Below are 22,303 nucleotides of genomic sequence, written 5' to 3' on the forward strand. Positions count from 1 at the left end.
ACTTATCATTTTTATCGGATCTTTTTGTTTGTGCCCCCGTTACAAATCACGCGTCATTATTACATAATAAATCATCATGTATAAGTTTTGCACGTGCATCTGGGGGGGGGGGGGGGTGCAAATAATCTGCATCCACTAAGGAGGGGGGTTGAGCACAAACGGAAAAGATCCTTTTTTTATCTTATATGACCTTATAACGGAAGAGATCACAGAAAAGATCTTAGAGAACAAAAGAGCAACACGTGATGCCAGTTGAGATCTGGAACCTATGAACCTATTATGCCCCCACCCCCCGTAATTTCATGCCCCCAATTACAATTCTCTGTTGTTATATAGCCAGATACTTTGTAAAAATAGCACCCCGGGGCTCGTCGACTGCACGTGGGCCCAGATCAATGCCAAAAAGGTCTCAGTGACTTCATTGGAACCACGTGACTTCATTAGAGTCACGTGACTTCATTAGAGCCACGTGACTTAAACTTTAATTTGATTCGCTGCTTTTTGCCTGGCGCTTGCACCCCTTGTCATTCTTGTTGTCTTTGTTTTGTTTCGCCTCTCTGATTGACGATTCACTGTTGTTGGTGCTTTTCTGTCGAGTGATACCCCCTCTGCTCTGCTGACCGACCTTTCCTTTGGCCACAATGTTCACCCCGACCATTGCGAGGAAGCACTGTCTGAATGCTGAGGACGATGCAATGTAGATGAAGAAATTGGTCGAATTCGTCATCCCAATCATAAGTTGGGCCAGCATTCTGTACAAACTGTTGCTCAGTTTGTTCTTCTCCGCTCTAGAACCAATATTTCTCAAAATCAGTCATCTAACCCTCCCCCTCCCCCTCCCCCTCCCCCTCCCCTCCCCTCCCCCTCACTCAATATATGTTCTTTAACAGGTGGGCTTGGCATGTCGTGTCTACTACCCCGATTTGACTAACCAGGGCCAATTTTGTTACGCTAGGTCTGGAAATTTATTGTCCGCAACCCAAATGGCACTGTCTGGAACTCCTGTCCGGAACCCTGTCCAGAACTCAAGTGGTCTTGGGACACCCTGATCGGTCCTGGGTCCCGATACCACGACCCAAGGGGTCTGATAAGAGTGGACTTGAGTTACGGACCTCAGCCTGGACCGCATTGCAAATTTTAGACTAGTACGGCACTCATGTTTAGACGTCGACTTATGAAAATACTATGCTCGACCAAAAAGCGGTATGAAAAGACAGTCCTCGATCCAGATGACCTATGAAATGACTTTGGCTCCATACAATTTATCATATGCATCGAAAAAAGATTTTCTAATGAGAGAAAACTCATCGTCTAACTTTTTATGCTCATACAGAAGCGATTACGTTTAAAATTTAGAATAATTCGAAAATCATGCTGAAAATAAATTTATTCAGTACATTTAGTACCTAGAACTAAACTGTCGCCTCATTTGGCATTTCTCACCTATTTTTCAAGCCTTCAGCAGATTTCGTACAAAAATTCCGCTTACATTAACTGATACCTTTACCCGAGACCGGAAATTTTGCCCTAACTAGACAGAAAGGGTGGCGCAAGGCCTTATCCAGATGTCTAGCGGCGGATAACCCTGCGTGAAATCTGGGTGAGTCTCATTATGTCTTTCGATTCAGAAATGGTATTGCCGAAACAATTGTTTTAATACCAAAAATATTTACATCAAGCTGCTACGAAAAACGTTTATTTTATTAGACTGGAGCTAAAATACAAACAAAATAACACAAATTCGATTTTTAAACACAAAACAAAAGCCGAAGTAACCTTCAATTTAGAATAAGTACTTAGTTGCACTTAACTTATTGGTAAATATTATCAAAAGTGTTTTTCTCTAATGTATTTTTTACCAAAAATGAGGCATTTAAGTTCTAATTCTTTTTGATTATGGGTGGTTTTGGTTTTTACCTCAGTGTTTGCATATAACTCATTGTGAAAATGATTCCTTGCTTCCAATACTAGAGAACTGTTTTTAAAAAGCTTTTTATTTTTTCAGGACAAAAATCATGGACAAAGTCTCTTTTTGGCAAACTTAATTGTAGAAGTCACCGAAAGTTAAAATTGATATTTTTTTTGCATTTTTCAATAGACAACTGAAAACAAATACAAAATCATCAACAAAAAGACAAACAAAAGTATCTGTATTCTTTGAACATTGAAACACTTCTCATTTAAACTAATTTGTAGCAATAAAGTAGTATTTCATAAAGCCAAAAACAAATTGAAACAATTGTTTGTATATTGACTGCCATTATTAATTCGGTTAACTTAACTATGATTCCACGAGACAAAAATGTCTCAATTTCGTTCAGGTCTTCTTAATAATGTCTGTTCAAATGTGTTTCTGCTTGCACAAAAGAAATAAAAATCATTCGGAAGTCAAAATGAATATAGAAATTTAGGTTTTTTCCGTTTTTGCCCCAGCTTAATGGGTATAAACAATTTTCTACTGAGGCTTCAAAACGTACTGACGCACAAACGATAAATGTCCGGCAGCAACATAAAAAAGTGGTAAAGTAATTAAAAAGAATCAGTCTCTGTAAGAAATTGAGAAACATCCTGAAATACAATTTAAAAAACAACAAAATTGCAAATTCGATTAACTAGCTGATTTCACAAGCACTCGTGTTTTGTTATAACTAAAGCAAATGAAATTGAAAAAAACGAATTATGAAAAATTTCTAATAATAATAATGAAAAATAACATTTCAAACCTCCTTTCGTATCAAAAACCAAAACAGTCAGAACGCATTTTATACTTTTCACCCTAATAAGCACACGCCATGAAAAACTTAAAAACAAAAAAATGCAAACGGAAATGACGGCAAAAACTATCAAATTCGATTTGTATTTTCAGAAGAGTTGGCGTCACACGAATTGAAAACAATTAAAATTTGAAATCTTTCAAAAAATAAAAAACAAAAACCTTAAGGCTTAGAAAAACGCATACGATTCTAAACTACCTTATTTTACAGGCAACAATGAGGTTAAATTAATGATTATTAGGAAATTTAACCTGCTTCTTAAGCTCCTAGGAGATGAATTTCTATGAGACAACACTGAATTAGTAAATAAGGTCCTGCGGCTTATATACCTCTAAAATTAAATAAATGCTGCTCCTTCTGAAATCTTTAAAAAACTGGAGGATGCTTTGATGTTTTGTCGTTTTTCAATTCTCCATGACAAAGTTTATTATCATACAGTTGAAGAATCTAAAAAATTCTCTTATCCTTAAAATCATAATAGAAATCTTGATATACTGCATACATCATTAGGGAGTAATTGAGGCCTATCATTTATTGTCTGGACACAAGGAAAAATTGTTTATCAGCAGTGAATTTTCTTGCTGATTACTTTGGAATAACAGTAATTTTTTGTTATTTTTTGATAACAGTAAAAGCTGACCCGCAGCAGTAAAATATTGACCAAATTTCAGTTGTTGTAGATCAGAAATTGTGCTAAAATGCATTAAATGATAGAAGGTAGAGGTAGCCCTGAGGCGGGTAATTAAAAATTTTACTATGGTTGCTTCACAGGACGTCATTAGAGGTTATTATACACCATCGAAAAGAACTAAATTGGAAAAACATTCAATTTCTGCTCACTTTTAAGCTGATTTTTAATAATAAACTGCGGCTATTTCAGTTCAATTGCTTAAAAATGCGAAGGAGAAATTTTTAGTTCACGAAAAAAGGTAATTGTCGAGGGAGGGCGTAACTGTCAGTATAAATTAGGTAAAAAAAATAGCATTTCGTAAAGAGATCAAATATTTTTTAATATCTGAATTGTCCCAAACATTTAGAAGTTTTAATAACAAAAAATGTTTTTTAGCTAGTCGAAATGTTTTGCATTACATTAACACCTATGGGAAGAAGAATGGAAGAAAGAGAGAGAGAGAGAGAGAGAGAGAGAGAGAGAGAGAGAGAGAGAGAGACAAAGAAAAGGAGAGAGATACGACAGGTTAATCATAGCTTACAAAACATTTCGGCAAAAAATTTGTTCACCAATTGTAATAATACAACAAATTCGAATAAAATTTTAGACAAGAAATTTAAATAAAAATCTTTTAACAAGGTTGTGCTTTCAAGAATAAATAGGAATAGCATTTTATGCAGCTTTGGTTGAATTTTTGTCAAGTAACTTCAACAAATGTTTCCGAACAAAATTCAATAAACTCATTTCACTGCCTCTTCAAATTTTTTGTAAAACTTTTTGGAGTTATACCGATTTCAAAAACATAGTTTTCTTTGTTTTCTGTTATTTTTTCACTAAAACTCAAAAGGATATCTTGAACAAAATATCAGCTGGAAAGCAGACTGTAAAAACTGATTGTTAAATTTTGTTGGTGTAATTCGTATTCCAATATGATGAATCAATAACTTAGTACAAAACTTTATTCGCTCAAAGACACGGAAAAAAGAACCTACACTAAACCACAGTAAATTGAAAAAACAAAAGCAATAATTTTTTACTAAAATTAACTAAAATTTACTATAACACACTATTTCCTGAAAAAACTAAATTTGAAACACATATCAAAATGTTCTGTTTGTGCTGAAGTTGATCATTTCTGTTTTACTGATGTCCATTGATTTGCACAGTTGTCATTTCTTCAGATCAAATTGTATAATATTCTCTTTTTGTTTATGAAATTGTATTGAATGTTAACGCAAAGTAAGCTGAAGTCAAAGTATGCCGACTTTAAAGCAAGCCGACAGTTATGTAAGAGTTATGTAATCTATCAGGAATATTACTTTGTTAACCGTTAAAATCAACACTGCGCATAGTATTATAAGGTATAATATATTCTAATGCTCCAAAGAAACAAAAATACGCAAAAACTTTAGGCATCTGGTAAATACGGGTTTCAGCGGACCACTGTCCATGGGAATGCCTCTCATCAGCTGTGGGATGTAATTCGGAAACCGCGGTACGGTTATCTTGGCGAGGCCGCTACGCGCACGAACCTCTACCGCCGGACAACCAGGGACAACTTAAAATACGAGTATCCCGAAATTTTTCGGCTCACTTGACCTCAATATCAAAAATCGGCTTGCTTGACTGCCACTGACATTGCCTTGTACTAATTGAAGTAATATGAAAACTGGCGGTGGACAAACAAAGCGATAACCAAACAAGACGAAATCTGAAAATGACACCATGTAAGCCGAAAAAATTTGGGATACCCGTGTTTTAATTCTTCCCAGGTGGGCCGGTGGGTGCGCTTCGAGCGCGTTGTGGCTTTGCCGCGATAACCGGCCCTCGGTTTCCGGATTACATCCCACAGTGGATGAGAGGCATAGCCGTGGACAGCGGTTCGTTGAGGCCCGTAACCACTAAATGTCTGAAAAATGACGTATTTTTGGTTCTTTGTTACATTGGAATACATTATACAACACTACGCTATCCGCATTTGTGATTGTAACGGTTAGCAATGTTTTATTTTTGAACTGTCTCTTAATTTCGGTTTGCTTTTATGTCGGCTTACTTTTACTTCGGCTTACTTTGCGTTCACCATGAAAGCAACTATTTTACGAGGAGGACGCCGATAGAGGAGCCATGGAGATAATCAAGCAACGACACCAATTATTTCGTCATTTCTTACATTTGTTTTCGTTTAACTTGAACCAATCAGATTAATTGCCCAATCAAATTTAACCATTCGGCTCTGATTATCATTTAGCCCTGATTCGGCTCTGCGCCCGTTCCGCTCTAGTTCCGAGCTCCATTTTACAAACACGGTCAAAGATATACAAAACTAGACGATTGGTGTAACCGAATGGTTGACATATAGAGTACAAAGCAGAAAATATCTTTAAATGTTTTGCACAAAAAAATCTACAATTCATGGGTCACCGATCATTATAAATTGTCACCTTTACACAAAAATAATGAAGAAAAAGTAGAGACATCAAACGTCAACGCTTCCCTATTTAGCCAACATAAGCGCCCATCAAAACCTGGTTCCCAAAACGAAAGATAATTACCGCTTTTTATGGAGAACAAGATAATCAGATAAAGGTTTTTTTTGCTTGGTTCCGTTGTTAATTGCTCAACAGAATGGACTTATTTACCCATTTGTTGTTTAATGGCACCTTTTTGTTTGACAACACAAAAGACCCATTTAGACTGAGTAGGGTTTAGCGAATTGGACTAATGGGTTTCTTGTAATACCCCTTTTGTTCAGAATTTTTTGGCGCTGTGAACCCCAATGGGGAGATAATTTGAGAGCAAATTGTCTTGGGTTTAAATCTGTTGGCTCTGTTTCTTCATGACTAGAGATTTTGGTTCATTACATAATTTTTTCTCGGTGAAATCAAGGCTCAATAGTGTCAACCAAGGGCCGATTTATAAAAAAAAACCTGCGAAGTGTTAAGTGGGAATAATATTCATAAATACGCAAAGAGAAAATAGTAGAATGTTTTCATCTATTCCGAAATCATCCCCCAGTATCCATGTCCTCTTAACAACCCCCCCCCCTGCCCCCACTCCCATGCCCCCGCTGACCCGAGGAACCCCACTAGTATCAATACATTCTATAAACGAGTATGCCCGAAATGGATGCGTCAGTTTAAGGTTTGGAATACTCAGAAATATAAATGCATCATATCAAACAGAGATTATAAAGAAACTTCTTTTCGTTCCTGAAAGCTGTTGACTCATCAAAAACTGAAAAGCCAACTACTAGAAATTTTATATCTTGGGAAAACATCGTATGGCACAAACTTTTCATTCCCTAAACTATATTGGTTCTAATTAGCTGTTTAGTTTATTTTTATTACCCTTCGTTGAACAAAATAAATAAAAAACAATGCTTCTCTCCTGTGACTTCTGCTAAAGTTGATCTGATATTTAAATCTTTAATTTTTTGCATAAAGAGGCCAAAAATACTGTTCATGGACCACGTTAAAATTTATCGTTTATCGCTTTGAAGTTTTGGCTGAAAATTTTTTGTAATGTTTGAGAATTAAGAGTCAGTCATCCATATTCACGCACTTTATTATCAAAAAAATGTATATGCCGGCTCCTAGAGCTCGAATGAATTTTCATCTATCAATATGGATAACGTGGAATTCAATCTCATTTCTTGAATTTTGGGTTACATGGTAAATAAGTCAGAACAATAGAAAATCACATTTTGAGTTTCCTTTTGGTGAAAACAAATAAATATTGACAACCAGCCAAGAAATCTCCTCATCCTCAATGTCACCTCAATTCTCAGTATTTTTGGAAAACCAGCCAAATATATTTCTATAAATATAAATTTGGAATAAACATTTGGAAGTTGAAACACACACTTCATAACTGATGCGTCCATTCTAAAGTAAGATCTAAAAAAAGCAAGACATAAACAAAAAAAATTGATCAAACTATTGACTCAAAATTATAACAAAAACTAAGAAAATACTTCATCCAATATAATGCAGCTTCCCGGACTTGAGTCTCAGAGCATTTCAGCGCTGAACCAGCCCAATTCAAGAATAAAACTTAATTCAGTTCTGAAACATTGCATCTCCAGAATATTTTAAGTTTATATGCAGTTTATCTTCATTATGATTATATTGAAGTCATAGACTTCGCCCAAGCTAAACTTATCCTGTATAGTCTGAAAATTACTCATACCCTAAAATTAAGTCCGAGCAGAATATTGTCATACTTTTGTAGCTTATAACTGGTTATTACAATAGTAGAATACACACTATTTATACTTAAGCTAGTTTGCAGCAATTACCACAAAGCCCAATTAGCTTAGTGGTTACTACCTGCTACGCAAATTAAATGTTATAACTACCCACGCGGAAGTTCGAATCGCATGTAAAACAAACCTCGTTGGCGGGAGTCAAGCTGAACATATTATTTTTGATGAAGTAAATATAACCAAAAAATCAAGTCTAGCCATGGTAATTTGTGTCATGAACAGAGTACTGGGCATCCCAAAAAACAAATGTCTCTAGACTGACTCAGCGTTGATTTGCTCTGCCACCAACCTCCGTTTTAGCACTTAGAGAGTCTCAAAAAAATAATTAAATTCTCGGCGCTTGATTAAATGATCGTACGAAATTAACGTACATTGACGGGAATTTGTTAATGGAAATGTCACAAACAACATTATAAAGAGTTGCTTAAATTAATGTCCACACATTCAACGTTTTTAGAGCATCAACCTTGAACGCTTATTAAAGCGTATGCATGAAAAAAATTCAAGAAAATACTCTCCTCTAAAAACTTGCGGTAAAAAACTTCGGTAAAAAAATGATAAAAAACAACAGTTATTAGCAATTAATACCTTTGAATATATTTATATATATATATATATATATATATATATATATATATATATATATATAAAAGCTGTCCACAAACTCATATTATTATCATTAAGATGAATATAACTTGATTTTGTTACACGATTCATTAATTTTCTAAATTCAATAAATTTAACTTTGTGCAAATCAAACACCGCTTCCATCTTTTATTTTTATGACCAATCAACAAAAAAAGGAGAGAACTGCTGAGACAATTTATATTCTATTCTGAAACCACATTTTGGAGGTCGTGAAAACCGTTTGCTAAAAACTGAAAACTATTCATCAAATTCATTATAGAGCCAAACAAACCTCGGTGTGACATAACAATAAATTGTATCAAAACTCAAAATTGGTCAACATTTATAGAACAAAATCAATCAGCGGTAAGAGAACGCTAAAATACAAACTAAATTCAATTAAAAAATTTAAAAAATCTGTCACATAGCCAATGAGATTTGACAAGATACGTAGAAAATCCTAAATTGTTGATTCATGATTCTTTTGAACGACAACAGTATTGCCTATTAAATTTACTGTCTTACCAGAAAACTAAAGGTTGGTAGAAAGGACAAAAAAGGGGGCAAACTCAAAATACTTTCTAAGATTTTTAGTGCATTAATGGGTACCAAAAATCATCAGTTTAGCTTTGAAGGATTCAAAAATTGAAACACCTGCGTAATTAGAACACAGTTATCACTCTGGGTAGGGTTCTCGATTATTAATCTCTAGGGAACAAGGAGGATTCTTCAAATACTAAAATTTTCTTTCCTTTAAAAACTGAGCAATTTAAGTCTTTTAAACTGCTAGATTCTTTGCTAATTTCACCGATCAATGAGGACTAGAACTATTGCTCCATAATGACATACAAATTGAATGATTGAAAAGCGTGTAAAAAAAGTGTAAAAAATTGTGACCATATCCAAAATGAACATTTAGATACCCTTAGATTTCATTGAGTTGCAACACACCACCTTGAGACCTTCGCTATTGCTGCGGGATGAATGAGGTATATGAATGTTTTCCAAAACAAACAAATTCTCCGGATATAAAAAATTTGATGTCGACAATTGCATTGGAGGAAATCTCATAAAATTTAAGACTTTTCCGATTTAAAAATTTCATTGTATGAGCTTGAATATGGTACAGTTCAAATTTTTCTAAATTACGCGAAAAGATTTTCAGTTTCCATTGGATGAAAAAGTAGGTCTACAAATAAGTTCCGTGCAGTTTTTTTGAATTTTTTGGAATAACAAGGCAAGAGTTTTATCGGGCCGAAGAGAACAACAAGAACAATTAAAACAGTGTTACATCATAATTTAATTTGTTTTCTTAGTACCAGTCTTTTGGCGAGTGGAAATAATACATACCACATTTTGCAACCTCCAGTGCTTAAAAGTTCTTGAGGGTAGAATTCATTGGAAAACAGAAATACTCAACAAAAACATGCCAAACTCATCCGCATTTATGGCTATTTGTTTTCATTTCCTACTTTTTTTCCTACTTGGAAACTTTTTCTTCTCTGCTTCTTTTTTCTACTAAATGAAGCCAAGATTCGCAAATTTTTGCAATTTTACAATTTTTTTCTTGTTCTTTCAAATTTGATTAGTTTCTTCAAAATCCGGACGGACGTGTACACTATTGAGGTTAAAAAAAGTTTGAGGGTTTTTTTCTAAACCTCAATAGTGTACACGTCCGTCCGGATTTTGAAGAAACTATTCAAATTTGAAAGAACAAGAAAAAATTGTAAAATTGCAAAAATTTGCGAATCTTGGCTTCATTTAGTAGAAAAAAGAAGCAGAGAAGAAAAAGTTTTCAAATAGGAAAAAAACTAAATTTTAACAATTAAAAAACGAGAATAATTTCAGTAGTGGCATCAAAGATAATAAAACACTAAAACATACAATAAAATATATTATTGTTGAAGAGTAACAATCTGATCTTGTTAAATAGATTAACTAAGTCATACAATGACAAAGAGAACAAAAACAGGCAAATGAACAACAACAAATGCAAACACGGTATAAAACAATCAAAAAAAGGTTTTAAAAATAGATGGTTAGCTACAAAAAGCACTGTTCAGATAAAACTTTTTCTTCAGAAAGCAAAGAATTCTTGTTATCAATGAAATTTAGATGAAATTTTACAAAAACACCACAGTTGAGCAAAATTTGAAAAGTCATCTACTTTTTTAAATTCAATAATTTTGAAATTCCCTCTGAAAATCAAATAGACGCTTCCAAAATCAAATAATTTGTTCATTTTATGGTAAAAAAACTTCGGTAAAAAATTGATAAAAACAACAGTTATTAGCAATTAAAACCTTTGAATATATATATATATATATATATATATATATATAAAAGTTGTCAACAAACTCATATTATCATCATGAATATAACTTGATTTTGTTACACGATTCATTTATTTTCTAAATTCAATAATTTTAACTTTGTGCAAATCAAAAACCGCTTCCACCTTTTATTTATATGACCAATCAACAAGAAAAAAAGGAGAGAACTGCTGAGAAAATTTATATTCTATTCTGAAACCACATTTTTGGAGGTAGTGAAATCCGTTTGCTAAATACTGAAAACTATTCATCAAATTCATTAAAGAGTCAAACAAACCTTGGTGTGACATAACAATACATTGTATCAAAACTCAAAGTTGGTCAACATTTATAGAACAAAATCAATCAGTGATAAGAAAACGCTAACATACAAACTAAATTCAATTAAAAAAATTAACAATATCTGTCACATAGCCAATGAGTTTTGACAAGATACGTAGAAAATCCTAAATTGTTGATTCATGATTCTTTTGAACGACAACAGTATTGCCTATTAAATTTACTGTCTTACCAGAAAACTAAGAGTTGGTAGAAAGGACAAAAAAAAGGGGCAAACTCAAAACACTTTCTAAGACCTTAAGTGCATTAATGGGTACCAAAAATCATCAGTTTAGTTTCGAAGGATTCAAAAATTGAAACACCTGCGTAATTAGAACACAATTATCGCTCTGGGTAGGGTTCTCGATTATTAATCTCTAGGGAACAAGGAGGATTCTTCAAATACTAAAATTTTCTTTCCTTTAAAAACTGAGCAATTTAAGTCTTTTAAACTGCTAGATTCTTTGCTAATTTCACCGATCAATGAGGACTAGAACTATTGCTCCATAATGACATACAAATTGAATGATTGAAAAGCGTGTAAAAAAAGTGTAAAAAATTGTGACCATATCTAAAATGAACATTTAGATACCCTTAGATTTCATTGAGTTGCAACACACCACCTTGAGACCTTCGCTATTGCTGCGGGATGAATGAGGTATATGAATGTTTTCCAAAACAAACAAATTCTCCGGATATAAAAAATTTGATGTCGACAATTGCATTGGAGGAAATCTCATAAAATTTAAGACTTTTCCGATTTAAAAATTTCATTGTATGAGCTTGAATATGGTACAGTTCAAATTTTTCTAAATTACGCGAAAAGATTTTCAGTTTCCATTGGATGAAAAAGTAGGTCTACAAATAAGTTCCGTGCAGTTTTTTTGAATTTTTTGGAATAACAAGGCAAGAGTTTTATTGGGCCGAAGAGAACAACAAGAACAAATAAAACAGTGTTACATCATAATTTAATTTGTTTTCTTAGAACCAGTCTTTTGGCGAATGGAAACATTACATACCACATTTTGCAACCTCCAATGCTTAAAAGTTTTTGAGGGTAGAATTCATTGGAAAACAGAAATACTCAACAAAAACATGCCAAACTCATCCGCATTTATGGCCATTTGTTTTCATTTCCTATTTTTTTTCCTACTTGAAAACTTTTTCTTCTCTGCTTCTTTTTTCTACTAAATGAAGCCAACATTCGCAAATTTTTGCAGTTTTACAATTTTTTTTCTTGTTCTTTCAAATTTGACTAGTTTCTTCAAAATCCGGACGGACGTGTACACTATTGAGGTTAAAAAAAGTTTGAGGGTTTTTTCTAAACCTCAATAGTGTACACGTCCGTCCGGATTTTGAAGAAACTATTCAAATTTGAAAGAACAAGAAAAAATTGTAAAATTGCAAAAATTTGCGAATCTTGGCTTCATTTAGTAGAAAAAAGAAGCAGACAAGAAAAAGTTTTCAAATAGGAAAAAAATTAAATTTTAACAAATAAAAAACGAGAATAATTTCAGTAGTGGCATCAAAGATAATAAAACACTAAAAAATACAATAAAATTTATTATTGTTGAAGAGTAACAATCTGATCTTGTTAAATAGATCAACTAAGTCATACAATGACAAAGAGAACAAAAACAGGCAAATGAACAACAACAAATGCAAACACGGTATAAAACAATCAAAAAAAGGTTTTAAAAATAGATGGTTAGCTACAAAAAGCACTGTTCAAATAAAACTTTTTCTTCAGAAAGCAAAGAATTCTTGTTATCAATGAAATTTAGATGAAATTTTACAAAAACACCACAGTTGAGCAAAATTTGAAAAGTCATCTACTTTTTTAAATTCAATAATTTTGAAATTTCCTCTGAAAATCAAATAGACGCTTCCCAAATCAAATATTTTGTTCATTTTATGGTAAAAAACTTCGGTAAAAAAAATTGATAAAAACAACAGTTATTAGCAATTAAAACCTTTGAATATATATATATATATATATATATATATAAATATATATATATAAAAGTTGTCATTAAACTCATTTTATTATCATGAATATAACTTGATTTTGTTACACGATTCATTAATTTTCTAAATTCAATAATTTTAGCTTTGTGCAAATCAAAAACCGCTTCCACTTTTTATTTATATGACCAATCAACAAGAAAAAAAGGAGAGAACTGCTGAGAAGATTTATCTTCTATTCTGAAACCACATTTTTGGAGGTAGTGAAAACCGTTTGCGAAATACTGAAAACTATTCATCAAATTCATTAAAGAGTCAAGCAAACCTTGGTGTGACATAACAATAAATTGTATCAAAACTCAAAATTGGTCAACATTTATAGAACAAAATCAATCAGCGGTAAGAGAACGCTAAAATACAAACTAAATTCAATTAAAAAATTTAAAAAATCTGTCACATAGCCAATGAGATTTGACAAGATACGTAGAAAATCCTAAATTGTTGATTCATGATTCTTTTGAACGACAACAGTATTGCCTATTAAATTTACTGTCTTACCAGAAAACTAAAGGTTGGTAGAAAGGACAAAAAAGGGGGCAAACTCAAAATACTTTCTAAGATTTTTAGTGCATTAATGGGTACCAAAAATCATCAGTTTAGCTTTGAAGGATTCAAAAATTGAAACACCTGCGTAATTAGAACACAGTTATCACTCTGGGTAGGGTTCTCGATTATTAATCTCTAGGGAACAAGGAGGATTCTTCAAATACTAAAATTTTCTTTCCTTTAAAAACTGAGCAATTTAAGTCTTTTAAACTGCTAGATTCTTTGCTACTTTCACCGATCAATGAGGACTAGAACTATTGCTCCATAATGACATGCAAATTGAATGATTGAAAAGCGTGTAAAAAAGTGTTAAAAATTGTGACCATATCTTAAAAGGAACATTTAGATACACTTAGATTTCATTGAGTTGCAACACACCACCTTGAGACCTTCGCTATTGCTGCGGGATGAATGAGGTATATGAATGTTTCCAAAACAAACAAATTTTCTGGATTTGAAACATTTGGTGTCGGCAATTGCATTGGGGGAAATCTCATAAATTTTAAGACTTTTCCGATTTAAAGTTTTCATTGTATGAGCTTGAAAACGGTACAGTTCTAAATTTTCTAAATTACGTGAAAAGATTTTCAGTTTCCATTGGATGAAAAAGTAGGTCTACAAATAAGTTCTTTGCAATTTTTCGAATTTTTTGGAATAACAAGGCAAGAGTTTTATCGGGCCGAAGAGAACAACAAGTACAAATAAAACAGTGTTACATCATATTTTAATTTGTTTTCTTAGAGCCAGTCTTTTGGCGAATGGAAATAATACATACCACATTTTGCAAACTCCAATGCTCAAAAGTTTTTGAGGGTAGAATTCATTGGAAAACAGAAATACTCAACAAAACATGCCAAACTCATCCGCGTTTATGGCCATTTGTTTTCATTTCCTATTTTTTTCCTACTTGAAAACTTTTTCTTCTCTGCTTCTTTTTTTCTACTAATTGAAGCCAAGATTCGCAAATTTTGTGCAGTTTTACAATTTTTTGCTTGTTCTTTCAAATTTGATTAGTTTCTTCAAAATCCGGACGGACGTGTACACTATTGAGGTTAAAAAAAGTTTGAGGGTTTTTTTCTAAACCTCAATAGTGTACACGTCCGTCCGGATTTTGAAGAAACTATTCAAATTTGAAAGAACAAGAAAAAATTGTAAAATTGCAAAAATTTGCGAATCTTGGCTTCAATTAGTAGAAAAAAGAAGCAGAGAAGAAAAAGTTTTCAAATCGAAAAAAAATTAAATTTTAACAACTAAATTTTAACAACTAAAGGAAGGCAGAAATAACAAAAGGGGGGCCAACTTAAAATAATTGGTTCGAAAAATCATCAGTTTAATTTCGGAGGATTCAAATAATTAGAACACATTTATCACTCTGGGTAGGGTTCACGATTATTATTCTCTAAGAAACAAGGATTCTTCAAACACCAAAGGTTTCTTACCTTTAAAAAGTGAGCAATTTAAATCGTTTAAACTGCTAGATTCCTCGCTCTTTTCACTGTTCAACGTGGACTAGAACTAATGCTGCATAATGACGTGCAATTCGAAAGATTGAAAAGCGAGTGGAGAAGTGTTAAAAATTGTGACCATATTTTAAAAGGAACATTTAGATACCCTTAGATTTCATTGAGTTGCAACACACCACCTTGAGACCTTCGCTATTGCTGAGGGATGAATGAGGTATATAAATGTTTTCCAAAACAAACAAATTCTCCGGATATAAAAAATTTGATGTCGGCAATTGCATTGGAGGAAATCTCATAAAATTTAAGACTTTTCCGATTTAAAAATTTCATTGTATGAGCTTGAATATGGTACAGTTCAAATTTTTCTAAATTACGCGAAAAGATTTTCAGTTTCCATTGAATAAAAAAGTAGGTCTACAAATAAGTTTTTTTGCAGTTTTTTGAACTTGTTGGAATAACAAGGCTGGAGTTTTATCGGGACCCCAGTTTGCTTGACATTTAAAAAAGCTGAAGAGTGAAGTTAGTCAGGGAGGGAAAAAACTTTGTCAACAAACTAAAATGTTTTAGCAGATGATCACTCTAGATTTCCGAAGAGAACAACAAGAACAAATAAAACGGTGCTAAATCACAATTTAATTTGTTTTCTTAGAACCAGTGTTTTGGCGAATGGAAATACTATAGACCACATTTTGCAACCTCCATTGGTAAAAAGTTTTTGAGGGTAGAGTTCATTGGAAAACAGAAATACTCAACAAAGACGATCTCGGTTTGGTTTCTCGCAAAAGATATGAATTACGATTGCTTGCTTATGATGTTCATACCAAACTCATCCGCGTTTATGGCTTTCATTTTTTATTTTTCTAGACAAAACCCTCAAACTTTTTTAACCTCAATAGTGTAGTACACGTCCTTCCGGATTTTGAAGAAACTATTCAAACTTGAAAGAACAATAAAAAAATTGTAAAATTGCAAAAATTTGCGAATCTTGGCTTCATTTATTAGCAAAAAGAAGCAGAGAAGAAAAAGTTTTCAAATAGGAAAAAATTAAATTTTAACAATTAAAAAACGAGAATAATTGCGGTAGTGGCATCAAAGGTAATAAAATACTAAAACATACAATAAAACATATTACTGTTGAAGAGTAACAATCTGATCTTGTTAAATAGATCAACTAAGTCATACAATGACACAGAGAACAAAAACAGGCAAATGAACAACAACAAATGCAAACACGGTATAAAACAATCAAAAAAAGGTTTTAAAAATAGATGGTTAGCTACAAAAAGCACTGTTCAGATAAAACTTTTATCTTCAGAAAGCAAAGAATTATAGTTATCAATGAAATAAAGATGAAAATTTACGAAAACACACTGTTGAACAAAATTTGAAAAGTCATCTACATTTTTAACATCAATAATTTTGAAATTCCCTCTGAAAATCAAATAGATGCTTCCAAAATCAAATAATTTTTTCATTTATGAGACTAAAAAGTAAGAACACAGAATTGACAACAAATACCGTCAAAATAAAATATTGAAAAAATTCGAAATAAATTTCTTCAAAGTCATCAAAACCAAAAGCAAATAATTGAAAACACTAGATAATTTATTCAAGCCCTCCGGGTCAACGGGACATATCATCACTGGAACAGATGGAAAAAGGAGGAACACATGGGCGAAAGTCAAACATCTAAGAACAAAAATCTATTAAGAAGCAAAGTCCGATATCAATAAGGTGAGCGCTTTACCTCATAAATCATGTTGACTCTAAAAGGCATCAAAAAATGGCAAAATGTTAGTCATTAAGGGATGAAATCACATGACATAAAATGAAACTTTAAAAAGTTGAAATTTTTGTTATTAATGTTTTTCGGTTAACGTTGGTTTCCTCTAAAAAATTTTAGCTCAAGCAACCTCCCATAAATTTAAAGTAGATTCTACATTCTAAAATTTTAGCTAATCAGCGGGTGTGGAAGTCGTTGGTTTACTGTGTGTGATATAAGCCCAAAATCGACCTGAAAATTGATATTTACTGCAGTGGACAAAAATTTAAGGCACAAAAGTTCAGCTCACCTACGAAAAATAAAAGTTAAAATTTGCTCTTTGAATTCCTAGAGCGTGATCAAATTGTTGTCTCTTTATTACAGAAAGCACGCGAAGTTGAGAAATACAATCGAAAAAATACAGAAATGACATGAAACAGCATTTTACGGTAAAATAATCTTGATAGTCAACAGTACGTCTTGATAGTCAACCGTACTATGCAAAAATAGAGCTGTTTCAAAACTCGGGATCAGATGCAAATCCTGAAAACAACCAAAACAATCAGTGCAAAACTGATTTAAACATTTTAACGAGCTACAAATCAAGCATTTGTGAAGAAAAAGGAGAAAAGTAAGTATCAAAATTACCCTTAGAAGGAAAGGGGTAATAAAAACTCAAGGTAATAAAAATGTGCAAAACTTTACTTCTATATAAAAAACTAGTATCAAAATTACCCTTAGCTTTTAAAAGCATTCTTTGATCAAACTCTTTTCTTAAGAAGGCAGATGGTTCTTGTTATAATTGAGGTTAAAAATTAACAAGAATAAAACGAAAGTTGATCAAAAAATAACAACCCAAAATATTTTTGAAACAAATGACATTCAAAATCGTGACAAGCTATAGCTACCAAAAAAGCTGCTCATTTGGTCAGTTATACTTTGAAAACAAATTTAATTAAAATTTGCGACTAAAAAGTTTTATAAATTGCCAACAACTACAGGCAGCAAAATTTACGAAAAATAGAAAAAAATACTAAAGCAAAAAGCGCCCAACCAAAAAAATAAAAGCAATTAATTGAAAACAATAGATCATCAATAGAACTTGTCATTATATTAATGGTTTCAAAGAGATATACAATGGAATAGAGAGAAAACGGGCAGAAGTCACAATCTAACAACAAATGACATAGTGAAATGTCAATGCTAAGTTCTCTACCTAAGAGTATATATTAATTGATTAAAGCATCGAATCGCCAGTGGATCGATCAGTAAGGGAAAAAACAAATTAAAAAGAAAGGAAAAAACTTAGACTTTTAAAAATACTAATGGCTTTAGATGAGCACTGCCTAATAACATCTTGCTTACCCGACTTCCAGTAAACTTAAATAGAATTTTCAACCGTCAATCTTAAAAACCTTCAAAAAATTATACTAAATACTTACCAACTTAATCTTCGAATATGGTTTGAAGTAATTGTGAACTCTTTTCGGATAAAAAAGGTTAGAGTTGATTTTGCGACCAAATTCGTAGAATTGAGTAACTTATTTCGATGAGGAAAACGGTTTAGCAAAGTGAAAAATGGATTCAAAGTGTTGCCACTTGATTCATCAAAACGCCAAGATTTTTGAAATTAGCTTTATCAGACATTGGCTACGTAGCATACAATTAACACAAAACGGGGAAATTTTGTGCTTACAATCGTTTGATCACCTTCACTTCAGCTCTTAAATGATTTTGCAAAAAGTACTCAAGAGTTCTATTAAAACTGTAGCATTTGTTTTTCAATGAATATAAAATAATAATGGAAAAGCGTTCAGTTTTTGGCTGCCATTGTATCCAATATTTTGTTGCGTTTTATATATGACTTCAAAAAGTTTGCCCTAGCGCTAAAGCTATCTCTGAATTGGGCTGAAAAATATTGCCGTTTGGTCTTTTGACTCTTTATTAGATTGCAGTAAACAATATTAGTCGTAAATGCTTGTAATATTTTTGGTAAAAAGCACGAGAATAGTGTTTCTTTGCTTTCTACACTTTTTAGAGCATTTTCGCAAAACATCTTAGCAAATAAAAGAAACAAGTATTCTAGATAACTCATAGGAGATTTTTAATTTTGGTAATAGGTAAATTAATTTTGAAATGGTAGAAGTAGAATTATAAGGAATTATAGGGTCATGCCAATTCATTAAAATTTGATGAACAAAATCTAGACTAATAAAATGACTTTTTCCACTTCATAAACGCGTAGCGCGAATCCACATTTTGGATATCTATATTTTGAATGTCAAACTCAAAGCATTATCTGACAAATTCCCTTAGATTTCAGGCACATAACAAGTAAAAACGCCAGGTTTTTTAGAGCTAAATAGTTTTTTGTTCCACAAATACAGCAACTATGTCGTGGCTTTTAGAGGTCGTATTGTTTTCAATCTACGTTTTTCTGTTAGAAATCACACATTTTACTTTTGTTTGATAACCATTAATAAAACCAGATAAAGGTACACTCTCTCATTAAAATAAAAGTCCACTAAGATTTCGATTTTCAACTACTAAACTACTGTTGTATTATTCAACTCACTTAAGTTTCCAGGTAACTCCACTACATGCAAAATATTCAAGTTGCTGTTTCTTAAAACTAAATTTGGCGTTCCGTGGAAACGAAGTACAATTCATTTTCATTTTGCTCAACTGTTCTTCATGATGAAAGTAAGTAATGAACAAAATTTTCGTTGCCTACAATTCATGGACACGTTTAACCCATGTGCACAGTTTTGAGCATGCGAATAGCGTTAAACTTTGTTGTCAAATTTTGATTATTAGTTACGCCGGACCCAATTTAAAGTCACAATAGTTATTGTGAAGCACGATAAGGCTGATGGCATAACTTCGAATTGTCCTCCGAGTTGACAATTAGCACTACGAGTGAAATATGAGAAAACAGTCACCACATAATCTGTCTCTTTTTTGGCCCAGTTGACACTATTGTTGTTTTTAAATACTGAAACAATGGAGTAAGTGGACGCACGGAAATGAGTTACTTTAGAGTTACGGAAACGAGTTACGGAAATGAGTTGTTTTTAGTGTTCAAAAATGTGGCAAAAAAGACTGACGCTGACCATAAAACCAGCATCGTGAAAAATTGCAACGGATATTACATACTGTCATATATGACCACACACGAGATAGTAACAAAAATTTGAGATATTTTTTGTGAAATAAAGTGACAAAACCCAGAAATTTTACTCGAGCGATCCGAAATTTGCCGCGTAATGTAATTCTCGGACGTTATGAAACTGCTGTTATCCTTCAGAAATTTTGCTGTACAAAAAAGTGCCTTTTTCGTTGTTCAAATGCAACATGCTTCATGAAATTTGCCGTTCTTTTTCTTGTGAGGTACAGTTTTTGAAACTTAGCGTTGCTATGAAAACTTCAACTTATGGACTAAAAATTTCAATCGAAAAATCCAAGTTCATGAGTGCATTTTTGAGATTTTTTTATTGGTTATTTCAGCTCATAGACTAAAGATACAACATCGTCGGATGATTTTTTTTTGACTGTCGGATTTATAACTAGCAAGATGAACAAAGAGATTTTTTGAACCATTTTTTTTAACAATGATTGCTTGAAGCGCCTAATCATGGTGCTTGGTCGAATTCTTTTTTAACAAAAATATGAAATAATTATTTCTTCGACAATTAGCGTCAGCGAGTGTTATTTAAAATATCTGAATGCCACTTCGACATTGTGTTTAAATTTTGGGAGGTTATGATTGTTTTTTAAAATGATTAATAAATTCGAAGGAAGTAAAAATTTGCTTACTTTAATTACATGGTTGAGGACACCAGTAACGCCGACCAAAATTCTTTTCATAGGTTGACTACTGTATTTCAACAGTCAGAAAAGTTGGCCACGGTCTTTTAATACCGACAATCGAACGACCATAGTTTTTCATAAGTCAAACTACGATCTCTTCATAGCCATTATCTGTCGAGCAGTCATTTTTCATAAATGGAAGCTCTCAACTATACAGCCATTTTGGATATCGTTGAGGCGAAAAGAGGTTAAACTTCGAGCCGGGTAATTAACCCGGGACCTCCGTACTCCCCAACAGTTTCATTCACCCTTCGGACATCTTTCACTTGTCATTTCGTATGCTACAATTGCTTTTGGTTTATCAACAAACTCTACTTCGGAGTGAGAGCAACACTTAAAAATGAAGAAGACAAGCGTGAAAAAGTCACCTCAGAAGTCAAAGAATGTTCTAGAACAAAAGCGCAGAATTAGTGAAGCAAGCGGAAATTTTGCATAAAAAAGACGCACAATTTTACAAAAATTGCTTCAAACTTCGTTCGAGAGGAATTTAACATACGTGTAGTTTGTGTCTTCCAGTTTGACGTAGTCTTGTGTGATTGCGTACCCTGCCACCAGCATCATCAACAGAGACACAATGGACGAGGCAGAGACCATAGCCAGAGCACTTTTGGCTCTATCGGACAGTTTTGTTTTCTTCACTCGTAGATGCAGGAACACTGTCGTGTTTGCCAGTACAATCAACACTGCCGGAAGCCCAACTAACTGGCCATAAGAGCCGACCAGGGCTATGAAAATATCCACCCAACCACCGCTCTTGTTCTTAACATGAAAAATTAAACCAATCACACTCCAATCCCCTCTACCACAGAGTAAAATGTTATGATATTTTACACCTCTAGAAGTAAAAAAAAATGAAAAAAAAACTTACGTTGTAATAACTTGTAGCACCTTTTACTGTTTTATGTAAAGTATTATCATTACTAATACAAAGACAAATATGAGTTAGTATGCATATAAAAATGGAACAAAAAATGTTCAGGCCCCTGTTCGTTTTTTCGCTCATTTTTAAATTTCCAAGTGTGCAAAATTCCAAACTATCTGAGATTTTATAAATCACTAACTCAAAGAAAAAATTACTTTATATTGTTTTTATGGTCTGTGATTCACATATTTTTTCAGCTTTTAACTTATTGGACATGAGTAAAATTTAATTTGAGCAAAGATTATATTTCTGAGTACATGCAAATAAAAAAATCTTTTTCGGATAACAACCACTTTCAACTTTTTCTGATCTCATCACGTTGGTGCATGGGAAGGTTTCTTTTGTTTTAGGTTTTTTTTTAGTTTTTATCTGTTTAGGAACAGGCCCAATTTCTGGCACGGTGAAACGAGACCCGAGAGATAACTGGAGGACGCACCAAGAACAAGGATAAGACAGTCGAAAATCCAGAAACGGTTGATGAAGAAAGACAAAAAAGACAAAACTCAAAAAAAAACAAGCTTAAAAGACGAAAAGATATGGCGCGGAAAACACTTCCTGGTTTTCTTCGGTGAATAGTGTGATTATGATGTCTTTGCTTTTTTGGTGAGGATTCTTTTTATATTATCCATTCAACTGTCGATGCTTTCCAAATGTTTTATTTTTAGAATAAGACATAGGAAAAAAATGCTCCTTAAAAAGGGCTCTGTTGACTTTTTTTGACCTTTTTTG

At 32.8% G+C, this 22,303-nt stretch overlaps 2 protein-coding genes across 3 annotated transcripts in view; one reads left to right on the top strand and one right to left on the bottom strand.

The window, feature by feature from the left end:
- LOC142334762 (uncharacterized) overlaps positions 1-22,303 on the top strand; it is a 603,346-nt gene that overhangs the window by 214,076 nt on the left and 366,967 nt on the right. The window lies entirely within an intron of this gene.
- The window catches only part of LOC142335015 (uncharacterized), a 27,484-nt gene continuing 5,551 nt past the window's right edge, over positions 371-22,303 (bottom strand). Inside the window, exons 2-4 of the mRNA XM_075383344.1 lie at positions 21,521-21,572; positions 21,149-21,411; positions 371-788 (exon numbers count right to left, since the gene is read on the bottom strand). Coding sequence (XP_075239459.1) covers positions 482-788; positions 21,149-21,411; positions 21,521-21,572 — 622 coding nt within the window. The 3' untranslated portion in view covers positions 371-481. The remainder of the gene's footprint in view (positions 789-21,148; positions 21,412-21,520; positions 21,573-22,303) is intronic.

The sequence above is a fragment of the Convolutriloba macropyga genome, chromosome 2 (assembly GCF_964194025.1).
Source record: "Convolutriloba macropyga chromosome 2, txConMacr16.3, whole genome shotgun sequence".
Lineage (NCBI taxonomy): Eukaryota > Metazoa > Xenacoelomorpha > Acoela > Convolutidae > Convolutriloba > Convolutriloba macropyga.